The sequence below is a fragment of the Carassius auratus genome, chromosome 31 (assembly GCF_003368295.1).
Source record: "Carassius auratus strain Wakin chromosome 31, ASM336829v1, whole genome shotgun sequence".
Classification (NCBI taxonomy): Eukaryota; Metazoa; Chordata; class Actinopteri; order Cypriniformes; family Cyprinidae; genus Carassius; species Carassius auratus.
Genome location: NC_039273.1, coordinates 22,911,207 through 22,926,173, shown reverse-complemented (window position 1 = coordinate 22,926,173; position 14,967 = coordinate 22,911,207). Strand labels below are relative to the sequence as shown.

At 36.1% G+C, this 14,967-nt stretch overlaps 2 protein-coding genes across 3 annotated transcripts in view; both read right to left on the bottom strand.

Annotated features, from left to right (window-relative positions):
- Window positions 1-28: 28 nt before the first annotated feature.
- LOC113050888 (N-acetylmuramoyl-L-alanine amidase-like) lies at window positions 29-4,369 on the bottom strand. The gene is made up of 5 exons (XM_026214312.1): window positions 4,160-4,369; window positions 1,463-2,311; window positions 1,163-1,373; window positions 420-717; window positions 29-318 (listed from the first exon to the last, which is right to left on the bottom strand). The coding sequence occupies exons 1-5, from the start codon at window positions 4,221-4,223 to the stop codon at window positions 298-300; spliced, it is 1,443 nt and encodes a 480-aa protein (XP_026070097.1). The 5' UTR covers window positions 4,224-4,369; the 3' UTR covers window positions 29-297.
- Window positions 4,370-7,462: 3,093 nt separating this feature from the next.
- Window positions 7,463-14,967, bottom strand: part of LOC113050886 (myosin-11-like) — a 30,863-nt gene continuing 23,358 nt past the window's right edge. For both annotated transcript variants that reach the window (XM_026214306.1, XM_026214307.1), the window contains 10 exons: window positions 14,742-14,954; window positions 14,414-14,626; window positions 14,170-14,331; window positions 13,954-14,082; window positions 13,388-13,476; window positions 13,008-13,131; window positions 12,587-12,795; window positions 11,513-11,621; window positions 11,174-11,346; window positions 7,463-8,647 (listed from right to left, as the gene is read on the bottom strand). In XM_026214306.1, coding sequence (XP_026070091.1) covers window positions 8,506-8,647; window positions 11,174-11,346; window positions 11,513-11,621; window positions 12,587-12,795; window positions 13,008-13,131; window positions 13,388-13,476; window positions 13,954-14,082; window positions 14,170-14,331; window positions 14,414-14,626; window positions 14,742-14,954 — 1,563 coding nt within the window. In that variant the 3' untranslated portion in view covers window positions 7,463-8,505. The remainder of the gene's footprint in view (window positions 8,648-11,173; window positions 11,347-11,512; window positions 11,622-12,586; window positions 12,796-13,007; window positions 13,132-13,387; window positions 13,477-13,953; window positions 14,083-14,169; window positions 14,332-14,413; window positions 14,627-14,741; window positions 14,955-14,967) is intronic.

Here is a 14,967-nt window from a genome sequence, read left to right as displayed (position 1 = left end):
ACGTATAAAATTCAAGATGTAAGATTAGAGATCACTTTGTTTATTTTGGCACATGTAATTCTCACTTACATATAGTATAATAACATTTCAGTGTTTCATACAGACTCCCAACCAATGTACAAAGTAATGCTAATGTTCTGTTTTATGCTGATAATCGTACATCTAAGTGGCAACCCTTTAACTTTTAAATTATATTTTAAAATAATATTATTTGTCATGCTAATTAGTGAGTTTCATTGTTGTGGTCATTACAGCTGTCTTGCATTGTCATGTCAGTGTCAGCAGATGTCCACACTGTTACCGAAAAGGATCCGTATCCTGTGAATAACACGGTACAGACACAGATTGATGTGTCAGTTAGGATGACAAGTATTTCCAGCATTAAACTTCTACATTTCTGAGTATAACATCCTACGTACTTTATAGTGCTCCCAGGTTGTTATCTCAGAATACAGTGAATCCCCTGGACACTTCGTGGTTGCTACTACTTGTCTGTGTCCCAAAATGGTAAAATTCTTCTGCAGAAATCCATTGCTCACTCCACATTTGACCAGATGATGGTGCAATAGCTCCATGTCATATTGGGAGGGTAAATGAGCAGTGTAGTTACCAATGAAAGCAACACCATACCCAACAGTATTCCGTCCTTTAGTATGAGCCCCTACTGACGTCCAGCCTCGACCTTCGTAGATGTAGCCATCCGATCCAACAACAAAGCTTGGAGAGACAGCAACATACAAATACTCTAATACTTACAAATGATTCTGACTTTCGCATGCATTCTACTCAAAGAAAAAAGATACAAATATAAATTGGGGGAAAATATGGTTGTAAATGTTGGTACAAAAACCACAAAGTAGGTCAGTTCTTCTTTGAAGTATTTGACATTTTATGTCTGATTTCTTTGCATACTCTGATTTTGATATACACTATTATGGCTTAAATATAATTTCTCAGTATTTCTAAATATTTGTTTAGTTTTATAAACGTTCTTTTAAAAAAGTCTACATTGCAAATGCATTCTGGGACTGCTTTCTCCACTAAGAACACCTACTGTTTGGAAGAGCTTTCCCACTACGATGGCCGCCTTTGTAGGCAGCACACTAGGTTAAGAAAAACAGAACATATGTTTGTGACGGAATCATGCAGAAGCAGATGTTACCTGTAGCCGATGTCAAACCAACCCCGCCCCTTCTGGTGGAAATGTTGCATCGCCCTCATATTTTTGGAACACATCTGAAGATTTCGACAGGGTTTGCTAGGAATCTCTGTGTGGTGAATATACAGAAATGGCAGTGGTGGAGACAGAGGGCTGAGAGGAACCCGGGGCAGTGCTGCTCCCCACATACATCTTGGAATGATGGCAGGACACTCTGAAGGAGGGTAAGCATGGCAATTGTAGGTGTAACACCAGCATTTAAACATACATTTTATTGGACCAACTGGACGTAACTACACTTACCCATATAACGTGGCATAAACTCTTTAATTCCTTTTTCTATTAGACTCTCAACCACAAGGTTTCCTTTCTGTGGATGACTATGTAGTGCTTCTGCTACCTTCTCTTGGAGCAGTGATGAATTTGTGATCTTTTTAAAATTCTTTCTGCGATAGCGGCCCCTCAGGTGAGTATCTGAGACATGATCCAACTCTTCCACAGTCCTTAAATAGTAGCTCTTCAGTAGTGTGCTTAAATTCACTTCAGAACAGTTAACAACAGAAAGATGCTTCCCAAGTATGGCTCCATCCATTCCGCCATGGACCAGAGCATCAGTGGCCAAGGATGGCATGCCTGAAAGAGTAAAAACCATGGGAGCAGATACACTGTCCCAACAACCATCCAGGCTGAATCGCTCAGATGGAGTAGCATTCTCAAACTGCAGAAGTGACGTGGCTAAGTACTTGGCCAGTGAGAGTAGGTAGAAACCATGAGGTTGGTTACTGTCCTTGTTAGCCTGTAGCCCATATTGAAGTCCTAAAAGGAGAGGAGCAAGAGCAACTGTTGTGCCATCGGGAGTCAGAACAACTCCCCTCTCTTCGTGATCATCTGTTATGAAATGATGAATGAGTTTTTTCAAGAAATGGGAGAGATTGTGGTTTGTATTCAGCTGCTCTGTGATAAAACTGTCATTTCTGCAGTGAATATCATCGTCATTGTTAGATGATCCCATAAAGTCAAGTGTGACATTGACACTCCTGTCTGCAATTTTGTTTAGACTTGTCACTAAAGCCAGTGGACTTATTCCTGGGTTTAAATCTTCTAAGTGTGTAACAGCCGTTATAAAATGCTCCATGTTCCTCAGATGAACTTCTGTAACCAAAATATATAATTACGTAAGACACATTAATTATGCATGTGCAGTTATAGTCAAGCAACAGAAGGTTTTGGGGTAGTTGAGGTATTCTTTATCTCTCTAAGGGCTATCTATGTGACAAAAGTATATGTGACACTGTGTAACTGAATTTAAGTATTAAACATGTTGCATGTCTCTGATGTCTTTTGAAATTTGCACACACTGCTAAGGTTGAGTTTGTAGTCCAGTTAACCTGTATGCATGCTGGGTGAAACCAGGCAACGATCAATTCATCTAGGATTGTTGGTCTCACTAAAGGCTGGAAAATGCTACATGTCACAAATTTTTGGCTCAATATGCAATCTGGACACATCAGTGATAGTGTGGGCAGTCAGAGCCAGTCTGCAGATTTAGGCAGTCAGAATTCACATATTTAAAGGGGTCATCAGATGCTACATGCAGTATTACAAGTTATTTGAACTGAAATGTGTGTATACAAATACCCTATAATGATAAAAAAAACACTCAGTGTTTTTTTTTTTTTTTTTTTTTATCTATTAAAATATTTCTCAAATCGAGGCAATCTCAGATGCCTGTCTGTGTGACATCAGGATATCCCAGGATAGTTTGATTGACAGTAGCTTTTCAGCACAGACTGGACTGGTGTTGAACGCAAATGGAGAAAAACTAACTTGGACGTTTTTAGAATTGCGTGGAAAAACAGTATGTCCAGCTATAAACAGGCTCTAAAAACTGCAAGGGCCGAGCATATCCACAAACTCATTGAAAATAACCAAAACAATCCAAGGTTTTTATTTAGCACAGTGGCTAAATGAACAAATAACCAGATGCCACCTGATTCAAATATTCCACCAACGTTTAATAGAAATGACTTTATGAATTTCTTCACTGATAAAATAGATAACATTAGAAATACAATAGCGAATGTAGATTCTACTGCATCTAACACTTCAGTTTCATCCATCGCACCCAGAGATAAACTGCAGTACTTTACAACCATAGGACAGGGAGAGCTAAAAAACTTATCACTGTATCTAAACCAACAACATGTTTATTAGATACTGTACCCACTTACTGAAAGAGTTGTTACCTGTAGCAAAAGAACCACTTCTCAATATTATTAACTCGTCGTTATCTTTAGGTCACGTCTCAAAACAATTTAAGCTGGTGGTTATTAAGCCTCTTATTAAGAAACCAAAACTAGATCCTAGTGAACTGGCAAATTATAGGCCTATTTCAAATCTTCCATTTATGTCTAAAATTTTAGAAAAAGTTGTGTCTGCTCAATTGAGCTCCTTCCTGCAAAAAAAAATATCTGTATCAAGAATTTCTACATAGATTTTGAGAAGTCAGGAATTTACATGTTTCAGGGAAAACTGAACTGCATGTGATGAGCACAGCACAGATTTTTAGCTTTAGACTATGATTCCATCACGTCAGAAGACACCAAAAATATATGTAATATATATATGATATTCTTAGCTGATCATAGTTTAAGCATGTTTCTGCTTGAGTTTGTTCTTTTCAGAACATCTTAAATGTCTGGTAGTGTGTGATTCTTAGTCTTTTATACATCTCAGTTTTACTCTCTAACCCTTTACAGTGTCAGTATCAGCGAGTATTTGATGCCTATTGTTTCATTTTAGTGTAGTATATTCCAGCCTTTCAATTTCACTTAACTAAGTATTTACATGACATAAAAATACATAAAATATACAAATTATTGCTTTATTTAAACACAAATCTTAATTTTGGGTAAATATTATAAATACACTAAATGTGATATAAAATGCATTAAATGGAAATCTGAATACAATTAAATAGAACATTTATAACTTACGTACCTGAACTCTGAATAACTACACATATCCCAGACATGGTAATAATCCACAATGCTCCTGGTGACATTATCAGTACTAACTGCTACTATACGAATGCAAGGTAAGAGTGCTGAAACACTGAAGGCAGGACAGACAGTCCAAATTCTGTAATTTAGTTTTGGTCAGGTGGTGTATTCCACCATGAAAAACATGGTTTTGTGCTGTGTCAGAGGGATTGCATGTATAAGGGTGTATGAGTGTGTACATTTGTACTCTGATGTGAGTAAAGGTCTTCCCCATAATATGAAACTACAAGTATTGATTTTTGGATGGCAGTGACTGACAGACCTGCCGTTTTGTTTGTAGTATAAGAAGTTCCAGCTAGGTTACTGGAAATAAACGAGGTAAAGGTCATAGCTAGATATAGTGTTATACAATGTAAAGACAAAAAAAGTTAGTTATTGAACGTGCATTCAGTTTCCTGAAGAATGACTACAACCATCTGTTTAGTAAAACAGCATGTGGAGATACAGTATGTTGATTTCCAAGAACAGCTAAGAAATTCTTCCCTCTTGCGGATAAGATTATATGCATTAGTGTGAATGCAGCCTGTTAAAAGCTGTCACTGTCGATGATCTCATCATAATCAAACAGTAATAATGCTGAGGAAAAAAAAAAAAACTGTAAACCTTTGGACACTTAAAGAACACATTTTAAATAAGTAATTGTTTTAAAAAATAACCATCATGGCTATAGGACAGGAAGAGCTACATAAACTTATCACTGTATCTAAACCAACAACGTGTTTATTAGATCCTGTACCCACTAAATTACTGAAAGAGTTGTTACCTGTAGCCAAAGAACTGCTTCTCAATATTATTAACTCGTCGTTATCTTTAGGTCACATCCCAAAACAATTTAATCTGGCGGTTATCAAGTCTCTTATTAAGAAACCAAAACTAGACCCTAGTGAACTGGCAAATTATAGGCCTATTTCAAATTTTCCATTTATGTCTAAAATTTTAGAAAAAGTTGTGTCTGCTCAATTGAGCTCCTTCCTTCAAAAAGAAAAAAAAAAAAAGATCTGTATGGAGAATTTCAGTCAGGTTTCAGGCCCCACCATAGCACAGAAACTGCTCTTGTTAAAATTACAAATGACCTGCTCCTTGCGTCAGAACAAGGCTGCATCTGATTTCTAATTTTATTTGATCTTAGTGCTGCGTTCGACACCATAGATCATGACATACTCATAGATAGATTACAAAACTGTACAGGTATTCAAGGGCAGGCTCTAAGATGGTTTAGATCCTACCTGTCTGGATTGCTACCATTTTGTTTATTTAAATGGGGAGTCATCTCATTTATCACCAGTAAAATATGGAGTGCCACAAGTATTCATCCTTGGTCCCTTTCTATTTTTAATATACATGTTGCCCCTTGGTAATATTATTAGAAAATACGGGATTAGTTTCCACTGTTATGCTTATGATACTCAGCCTTATATCTCAACGAGACCAGATGAAACTTCTAAATTATCTAAGCTGTGTTAAAAATGTAAAAGTTTGGATGACCAATACTTTTCTCCTATTAAATTCGGATAAGACAGAGATATTAATTATTGGACCAAAAAACAGTACACAGAATCTTGTAGACTACAATTTGCAACTAGATGAATGTACTGTTACTTCCTCTACTGTCAAAAATGTTATATTAGACAGCAACTTGTCTTTTGAAAATCATATTTCCCAAAACTGCATTCTTCCATCTTAGAAACATTGCCAAGCTACGAAACATGTTACCTGTTTCTGATGCAGAAAAGTTAGTTGATGCATTCATGACCTCTAGACTGGACTATTGTAATGCACTTCTAGGTGGTTGTCCTGCTTCGTCAATAAACAAGCTACAGGTAGTCCAAAATGCAGCAGCTAGAGTCCTTACGAGGTCAAGAAAATATGATTATATTACCCCAATTTTACAGTCTCTGTACTGGCTACCTATTAAGTTCCGTATCAGTTACAAATTATCATTACTTACCTATAAGGCCCTAAATGGTTTAGCTCCTGCGTACCTAACTAGTCTTCTGTCATGTTACAATCCATCACGCTCCCTTTTGGTAGATCCTAGGACAGCAAAATCCACTAAAGGAGGTAGAGCTTTTTCACACTTGGCTCCCAAAGTCTGGAATAGCCTTCCTGATAATGTTCGGTTTCAGACATCCTCTCTCTGTTTAAATCTGGATTAAAAACTCATCTCTTTCGCCAAGCAGACGAATAATGCATCTCTTGACTGTGGTTGCATCTGATCAAATGCACATTCTTATTGTTTATCTTGGGTTAAACTAATTCATTTTACTTTGTTTTGTCTTGTATTATTTTTTCTGAAAAATCCTGTCATATGCACACAAACTGACAGTCACCACTTATAAGCTACTACTAAATATCATAGAAACGTAATTTTCTGTAAAGTTGCTTTGTAATGATTTGTACCGTAAAAAGCGCAATACAAATAAACTTGAATTGAATTGAACCTGCTGTGCTTATATAAAAATAATAATAAAATGTTAATTTAGCGCAAAATAAATTGATAAAAAATGTAGGCTATATGAAAATTTTGCCATGTGCAGTAATATTGAAAACTGAGAATGTGACGCATCGTGATATTGAGCTGATAATGATAATCGTAATTGAATTTAATTTTGAAAAGATTCACACCCCTATTTTTTAAATGATGACAGTACTGACATAGAGATTCCAACTATAAACAAAACGCATATAACTGCAATTTTGATTAGGATGTAAAGTTGTAAAGATGTGTTTGCACAGCAGAAGAATTAATTGGGGAAAAAATGTAGATCAAGAAGAATTCTGGAATTGGATCATGACTCCCAGAATCGGAATCGGATCCTGAAGTGCCTGAAGATTCCCACCCCTAATATACGTACAGGATGTATGACATCATTGTGATGCATTGATGCATCATTAATCGTAATCAAATCTAATCGTGTTTTGAAAAACACCTTTACTGCTTTTGAGCATGCTTTTTGGCGTGCAAGTAATGATTTTATTTTTGTTCCAAATAAACAAATACAAACAAATCATTTAAACTTGTTTTAGTTAGTTTTATTTAAAGGGGTTCTTAAGGATTGATTGCGTGCTTTAAGATGAAAAATCCCCAGACACCAACATAGGGTTGGCCCAGATCCGGCCCACGTGAAATCCATGAGTGTGGGCCGGTTCTGGGCCGAAACTGCTTGCTGTCTGGGTCTCACCAAACTAATTATTTTGATTTGCATATTACCATGTAAAAATGATTTAAAGACACAAAAAGTGTTTTTTTCCCCAGACTTTATTTCATGTGCATGTGGTTTCACAAATGAATAGATAAAGTGAATAAATCCAAAGACATGCCATTCCCAACATACTGTAAATTGTGAAAAAGTGAAATAAATGGAAAAATAAAATTATATATATAACTTCAAAGTTCTCTTACAGGCATTTTCTGTCAATAGACATCTATTTGACAGGTTAGATTTAAATTGCTTTTAGTGTGTTCATTTAAAATATTAAAATATTTGTAGGAGAATGAAATTAATTCCACAGTATTTGTCTGTAAAAAAAAGTCTTGTTTTATATAATACTAAACATTCAGAAGGAACACTTTAGAAAATTACAGAGATTTCCAAGGCACCTGACTGTATAAAAAGGAAGTAATGTTTTGCAAGTTTTATAAATATGTTTCTGGCATGACACACCTTCACTGATAAAATTTATATTTAGGACACTTTCTTGAGGCGGCTGTCTACTACATCTTAATCACATTTACTTGGTGTATCTATGGGAATGAAAATTAAGTAAACTTGACATCATGACACACTAGTTATTGGTGTAGCAAAAAAAAAAAAAAAAAACTACAAAAAATAATAATAATCTAATAATAATAATGGAGTGTCCTCCAGAATTGCTCCACAAATTTTATCAGAAAATGTCCAAGCTGTATGTAATATAGGAATATATACCAAATAAATGAGAAAGTGCAGTATATTTAGGGACAGTTATGCAGTAAAAAACAGTGAACAGCCATTTAACGACAGATGTCTTTTACCCAAGACCTGAGTGAGGGCAAATACTAGGTCTAGCAGGTCTCATGATTCTTTACTGGAATATGAGCAGATCTGCAGCCACAAAATAAAAATTGAGGGTTGTTGTAAATGAAATAATAATAATAATAATAATAATAAACTATAAAATCATGACTGGCCAAACAGCAGTGCTTTGTTGCAGTCAAACAAAACATGATTATGATCTAAATAATGACCATTGTAAAATTGAATTGTAGTTCTTTGATAAGAAGGTCTTTATGGTGAGAGGCATCTATTCATTAGATCTGGTTCCATTGTAGTCACCCTGCATGTCCACATCATCCTCTGCAGTGTCAGAGCTGTCAATCATTCCCCGTCTGCCACCACCTGTGCGCCTCGGTGTACTGCTGAAAGATGATGGCTCGTTGCCTCGTCTGAAACGATATAACAGATCTTAGCATAAAATCACATAGACTCTCCCTGCAGGTTGCTTGGTACCTGGTACATTTGTGTTAGCCCTTAAATAGGATCTTAATTTTTAAAACCATTTTAAACTAAAGAAACCTTCCATAATCCCAAACTGTTTGCAAAGCCTACAATAAATAAGACATTTTAAGTGAAGTTAATAAAAAAATTCATTGCAGAACTTTAAGTGAACTAGTAGTCACAATCCTGAAGTGTGATTTACCAATCAGCAATTGTATGGAAAAATTTTCCCAACATGTTCAATTTGGCATTCTTCCTCCTGGCATCCTCGCTCAGCTGGGACACAAACCAGAGACCTCTTTTACTGTCAGACGACAATGTTACCTTGGGCTGCACAGTTTGGATAAATAATAACAATTAAAACTTTTCAGTAAAAAAATTGTGCAAAAATATGATTGTAAAAAAATACCAGGTTCTTGTTTGTAGGGCTGCATAATTTGGCCAATTATCTAATTGAAAAAATAAATAATTAAAAACAAAGAAATAAAACAAAATAAAACATTTCTTTTATTTTTGTAATATTTCACCATGTAATAAAAAAAGATTATTTAATAAAAAACTTTTTTTCATAAAAAAACTGCCGGGAGCCCTTAAAGATATGTATTTTGTGTTGCACTTCTCATTATAAGTAAGCAATGGGAAGATGGTGCATGTTGTGTTCCTTAAGGCACACTAATTGTAATTAAAAAAAAAATAATTCTCACTTTCTCACTGTTTGGCCGAAGACCCAAGTTTGAGAAACACTGTATTATTAAGAGTATCCTATACCAAAACGTAGTAATATAAAAGTGAGAAATATGAAATACATGATAAAACTACAGTCAAATAACTTTCTGCTTTTGTTTCAATGATGAATGATTGGTGTGGAGTCCTCGCAGTACAAATGTGCATCTGAAATACACAGCTTTAAATCACACCAGCATCCAGCATGTGTACAGTATGTCACCAGAATTCAGCCACAAGCATCCTTTACATTGAAAAGCAATAGACATCAGATTTGTAAGAGGCTAAAGGCATCGTTAAAACGTCATTTGTGAACTGTAAACAGGCTAAATGAGGTTGGTTCAGATAACAGAACCATGCTTTGAGAGGGAATAGGGAAATATTGTCAAATATAGGATTATAAATATTAAAATGAAGTCTAGTTGTGCAAGAATGAGCTCTCCATCAAGCATATTCAGTTATTCAGGATTTAGTGGAGCAATCATTAATGATGGAAGCACTGATAAACACTGAATAGCTAATATATAGACTATGTCTAAAATGGATAGTTATGGTCATGGAAGTTGATTGGTCAATAAAGTGTTTCTGTCATGCTATAAAATGTAATTAAACTATATGAATTGAGTGGTTTATTCCAAGTCTTCTGAAGAAACACTGAACTGATTTCAGTTTATAAATATGTTTGTCACTCTTCAAGCAAGTTCGGTTGAGCTTCAGTGAAGGGACATAAGTGTTTTTTTATTTTTTTATTATTGTCATCAATTGTGTTTTGAAGATGAACAGAACTAAAATGAGTAAATGTTGACAGAATTGTTTTTGTATAAAATACGCATACCTTTTGTGCAAAACCTAAGGCCTAATTCGGCTCCCATGTTAACCGGTTAGAGCATACAGACCGCCTGCGTGAGACGTGCGCGGAAAATGCTTGCTTGCTAGAAATAGAACCGACGCCTATTTTTACCTCGACACGCGCGTGTGTTGGAAGCTTTTCCAGGCAAAATATAATAGGAAAATGTGTTTTTATGTGATTTTGTACACAAATAGGCTACATATGAATTCATGATATTTTGATATTTGAAAGTCTTAGGTTGACATAAATTCAGATATAAATGTAATTTAAATAATAAATAAATAATGATCGATTTTTAAATATTGCACCTGTCAAACACAATCTATTTCGCCGTCAATACTTTTGACGGGGTCCTTTATCAGTAGGCGTAAGTGTAGGTGTGTAAAAAAAGTTGATATTGTTGTCATGAAGATAAGAGCCTGATCTGTCAACGGTCTCCCTCTACAGCAGCAGCGCGCCAGCGCCGCGTCAGGCACGCTTCTGGTGTGTGAAGACACAGAATCCGCCACGCTTCTGGGACGCTTCTGGGACGCTTCAGACACGCGGCGCTCACGCCACGCAGCCAGTGTGTCACCGGCCTAAGTCAATTTCACTCTCACATGCAAGAAATATATGTGTGACAAGTGAAAGGAAATATTTGTGAGAAGAACATTTTCTGTGTCAACTTTTGAGCACAGAGGTACCTGCCTAGTCACTGTGTGGGTTCAGGATTGCCTCTGCAACAGAGATAGACGATCTTACGTTTGCAGTTTATAAAGGGAAGGTATCTGGGCTGCGTTAACAAGTGCTGAGAATTTGCTCAAAGCTCAAAAGCCAGTTATTAGTAGCTAGTAGTTATTGCCCAAAGATTTCAGGAATTTCTCTGGGGTGCTGAACCAGGTCTTGGGAGCGTTATGCGCACCTGAGTTTGCTCTTGAGGGAAGAGACCTCACGACTCATGGCATCATTGGTCTCTGTGGCCTCGTCCAGCTCTCTCTGAAGCTTCCTGCGGGCCGCAGTGATTCGCTGGGACTCCTCCTCACTCTCCTCCAACTGCCTCTTCAGCTGTTTGACACGCGTGTTCGCCTTATCTGCCTGTGAAAGAGAAACACTGCTCAGGCCAGGTGCAAACTACATTTTAGTTTAGTCAATTACATGATCCCTTTCCTTTTGAATTTAGGTATGATCCCTAAACTTTGTATGAGAAATATAGAAAAAAAGAGCAGAAAGAGTATGAAAGAGTAGCTGCTTTATTGCTTACCTGGTCTTTATATTGTTCTGCTTGTTTTCGTTCATCTTCCACTTGGGTCATCAACTCCTTCAGTTTCTTATCCTTCTGGCGAACCGTCTTTGCTGTGTTCTGCTTTTCTCTGCATTAGAAAGAAACATCAGTCACAACCGAACTCCATCAAACAGAATGAAATGATAGCATCACGTCTTCTGTGACATAGAATCATGTGCTATAAAAAGCTTTGACTATTCAGTTGGTTGTCATGAGATCTACAGTGCATAATCTACCATACAACATGTTGAGGTCAGTAATATATATATATATATTCTTAAATACATTTCTTAAGCTCACCAAAGCTGCATTTATTTGATAAAAAAAATACAGTAAAAACATAAATACCATAAAATATTATTAATATTTTTACTCCAGTCTTTAGTATCACAAAATCCTTCAGAAATCATTCTAATGCTGATTTGCCACTCAGCAATATGTCTTATTATTAATGTTAAAACCGTTTTTTGGGATAGCAAGTTTTATTAATTCATTTGAAACAGAAGTATTTTGAAATAACATGAATGTATTTACTTGTATACGAGTCGTGAATTGGTTTATTTTGTGTAGTATTAAGTGAATATTTTAATATGATAAAATTAGTTCAGCATTATAATTTTTTAATAAAACAGGCTTTGTGTTTATTATTGTACTTGTTTAAAATTAATTATTAAATATTAGCTGGAAAACATTAATATTTTAAAAATTAAAATTAAAATCTTATCTTAAAATAATTTAAATCTTAAAATAATTATACCTACCTGTAGTATCACAACACAAAAGAGACATTTGAAATTAAATTTGTATAGCAATTTTTAAAAATGATTTAAAGAAAATTATTCCACTACCATCGAGCAAGCTAAGAACAAACACATGAACAAATTATGTATGAATGAGGGAGAGATGAATACATATTTTTATCTCGCAAAAACTTGGGCAATATTTCTTAGGTAATATTGTTTGTGACATTTTTTTTTATTTCTGTTATCTTTTTTCTGGTCCGCCTTGCCACTTCTTTGGAATCTAAATCCTTTGCTATAGTAAAAGACTTGCCTGCTCTCCTGATCAAGTTGTTCCTCTAATTGTGCCACTTTGGCCTCAAGAGCAGTGATGGAGGACTTAAATTTGGATTTGACTTGGTTCTCCATCTCCTGGAGTTTAGCTTTCAGCTCTTTATTCTGCCTCTCCATCAACTGTCTGGCGCTCTCGTTCTTTTGGGATGTGGTGCGTTCGGCCTGGAGCTCGTTGGTAAGTTGGTCAACCTGAAGGATGGAGAAAACTTTTGAGAAAATGACATGGTTTTCATACAAATTACAGTTCTGTCTCCGTAATGCCATTTCCATTGATGAGTGTTTTTATGGCTACAAACTGTAAACCTTAATTTAATACGAGATTTATATGTTTTAAATCAAATTCTTTTAGAATTTTCTTGATATTTGCCACAAATGGTCATGGCTCCATATAAAATCTGTACCTGCTGGGCACTCTTCCTCAGCTTGTCATTAAGCATCTCCATATTGCCCTGCTCCTCCTCCAGCTCTTCCTCCAGCTGTTGGATCTTTGCTTCAAGCCGTCTCTTCTCATCAGCCAGTGCAGACCTTTGAGGTTCAGTCAAACCACATATTAGCTTATAGCACATTTTTGCTGTAATTTGCGGTACACAACCTGTGCTGGCATGTCTTAAAGCGAGATATTTTACATACTACACTCCCATACAAACAGTCATAATAAATTATGTCTACCATTAATTGTAAGAGTGAACCACATGTTCCAACGGAAGTCAATCTATCAGAGGATTATAATGAATTCTGCAGGATACAAATATTTCTATGATATTTTATTTGTCATACTCACTTTCCAGATGCATGGCTGGCCAGCTCATCAGCCAATTCATCTCTCTCAGCTTCAGCTTGCTTTTTAGCCCTCTCAGTTGCAGCCAAGTCCTACATTTTAAGAGAATTAAATGAATTCTTTACTAATAAAGGTGAGACAAGTAATCACTCAGTCTTTTAAGAATTAAGATTACTTAAGAGTTTAGGTTAGGTAATGCAAGCACTCCTATAAACATAAAACATAATACATTTCATAAATATCAATTACAATATCTATATCAATTTATTTTTCAAAATACATTGTAAACGTAATCCTGTATTTGTATTTCTATCACTATCAAACCCCTGCAGTTCCATCATGAACCCATAGGGGTTCTGTGAGTCCTAATTTACCCAATTCATATAAGACAGAATTGTACTATTTTGGAAACAATATACATATATATATATATATATATATATATATATATATATATATATATATATATATATATATATATATATATATATATATATTTTAACAAATAGCCCCATACACACCTCTTTTCGGGACAAACTGCCTCAGTATGTTATTGATAGTAGCCTCACCTCATGCAGCTGTAGAAGTTCAGCCTCTAGAGTCTTGGCCTTCCTCTCATTCTCCTTGGCACTGGATAAAACTTCCTCCCTGGCAGCTTGAGCCTCATCAAGCTCTCTTTGGAAGTCTTTCATTTGAGCCTAAGTTATAAAAACAGAATTACTAAAAGTATTACATTTATAATTGGAGTTCAGTGAATTCATCCAGTTATAAAATGTTGTTTTCACCTGGAGCTTGCGGAGCTGCTTGATCGCCTCCTCACGTCCCTTGTTAGATGTCTCGACCTGGCCCTCAAGGTCTTTTATGTCTCCCTCCAGTTTCTTCTTGGAAGCAGCTATTAGAGTTCTTTGCTTACGCTCATCTTCAAGTTCAGTTTCCAGCTCACGCACCTATTAGTTCAAATGTTTATCGTAACCCATATATACACATGGTTGTGGATGTCACAGTTTGAGTGAAGAAGCAATACTGCACCTGCTTGACCAACTGCCTCTTCTTCTCCTCCCCTTGCTCATCTCTGCCCTGGAGATCTCGCTCAAACTGGGCCTTCAGAGCCTGCATGTTGACTTCCAGACGCAGTTTGGCATCCTCTGCAGCTTGTAATTCATCCTCCAGCTCTTCCAATTGAGTCTTCATCTCTTCTACCTGAGCCTCCAAGCCACGTTTGGACTTCTCAAGCTCATGCACCTAAAATTAGAAAATTACTTTAGTGAAATGTTTCTGACTTTAATGACCTGATGGAAGGTTTGTTTATGATTGACATTTTTTTTTTTGTGGTTTGCTCTACACTATTTGAACTTACGCTTTTGCCCACATCATCTTTGGAGCTGACCAAGTCCTCCATTTCAGCACGAAGGGCTTTATTGGCTCTTTCAAGCTCACCACGGGCTTCTTGAGCTTCTTCTAGAGCTCTAGCTAAAGACAGTGTTTTGGTCTCCTTCTCTCTGGCCTCAGCCTCTGCACGATCTCGCTCATCTGCATACTTATTAGAGATGCTCTTCTCTTCAGCAAGCATCTGAAAGGAAATA

Bases quoted from the DNA above. Each gene is read 5' to 3' on its own strand.
- LOC113050888 (XM_026214312.1), bottom strand. From the start codon at position 4,223: ATGTCACCAGGAGCATTGTGGATTATTACCATGTCTGGGATATGTGTA. The intron at 718-1,162 runs GTAACATCTGCT...TGTCTCTCCAAG, and splicing joins TGGTTTGACATCGGCTACAG to CTTTGTTGTTGGATCGGATG. The intron at 319-419 runs GTACGTAGGATG...TGTTATTCACAG, and splicing joins CAACCTGGGAGCACTATAAA to GATACGGATCCTTTTCGGTA.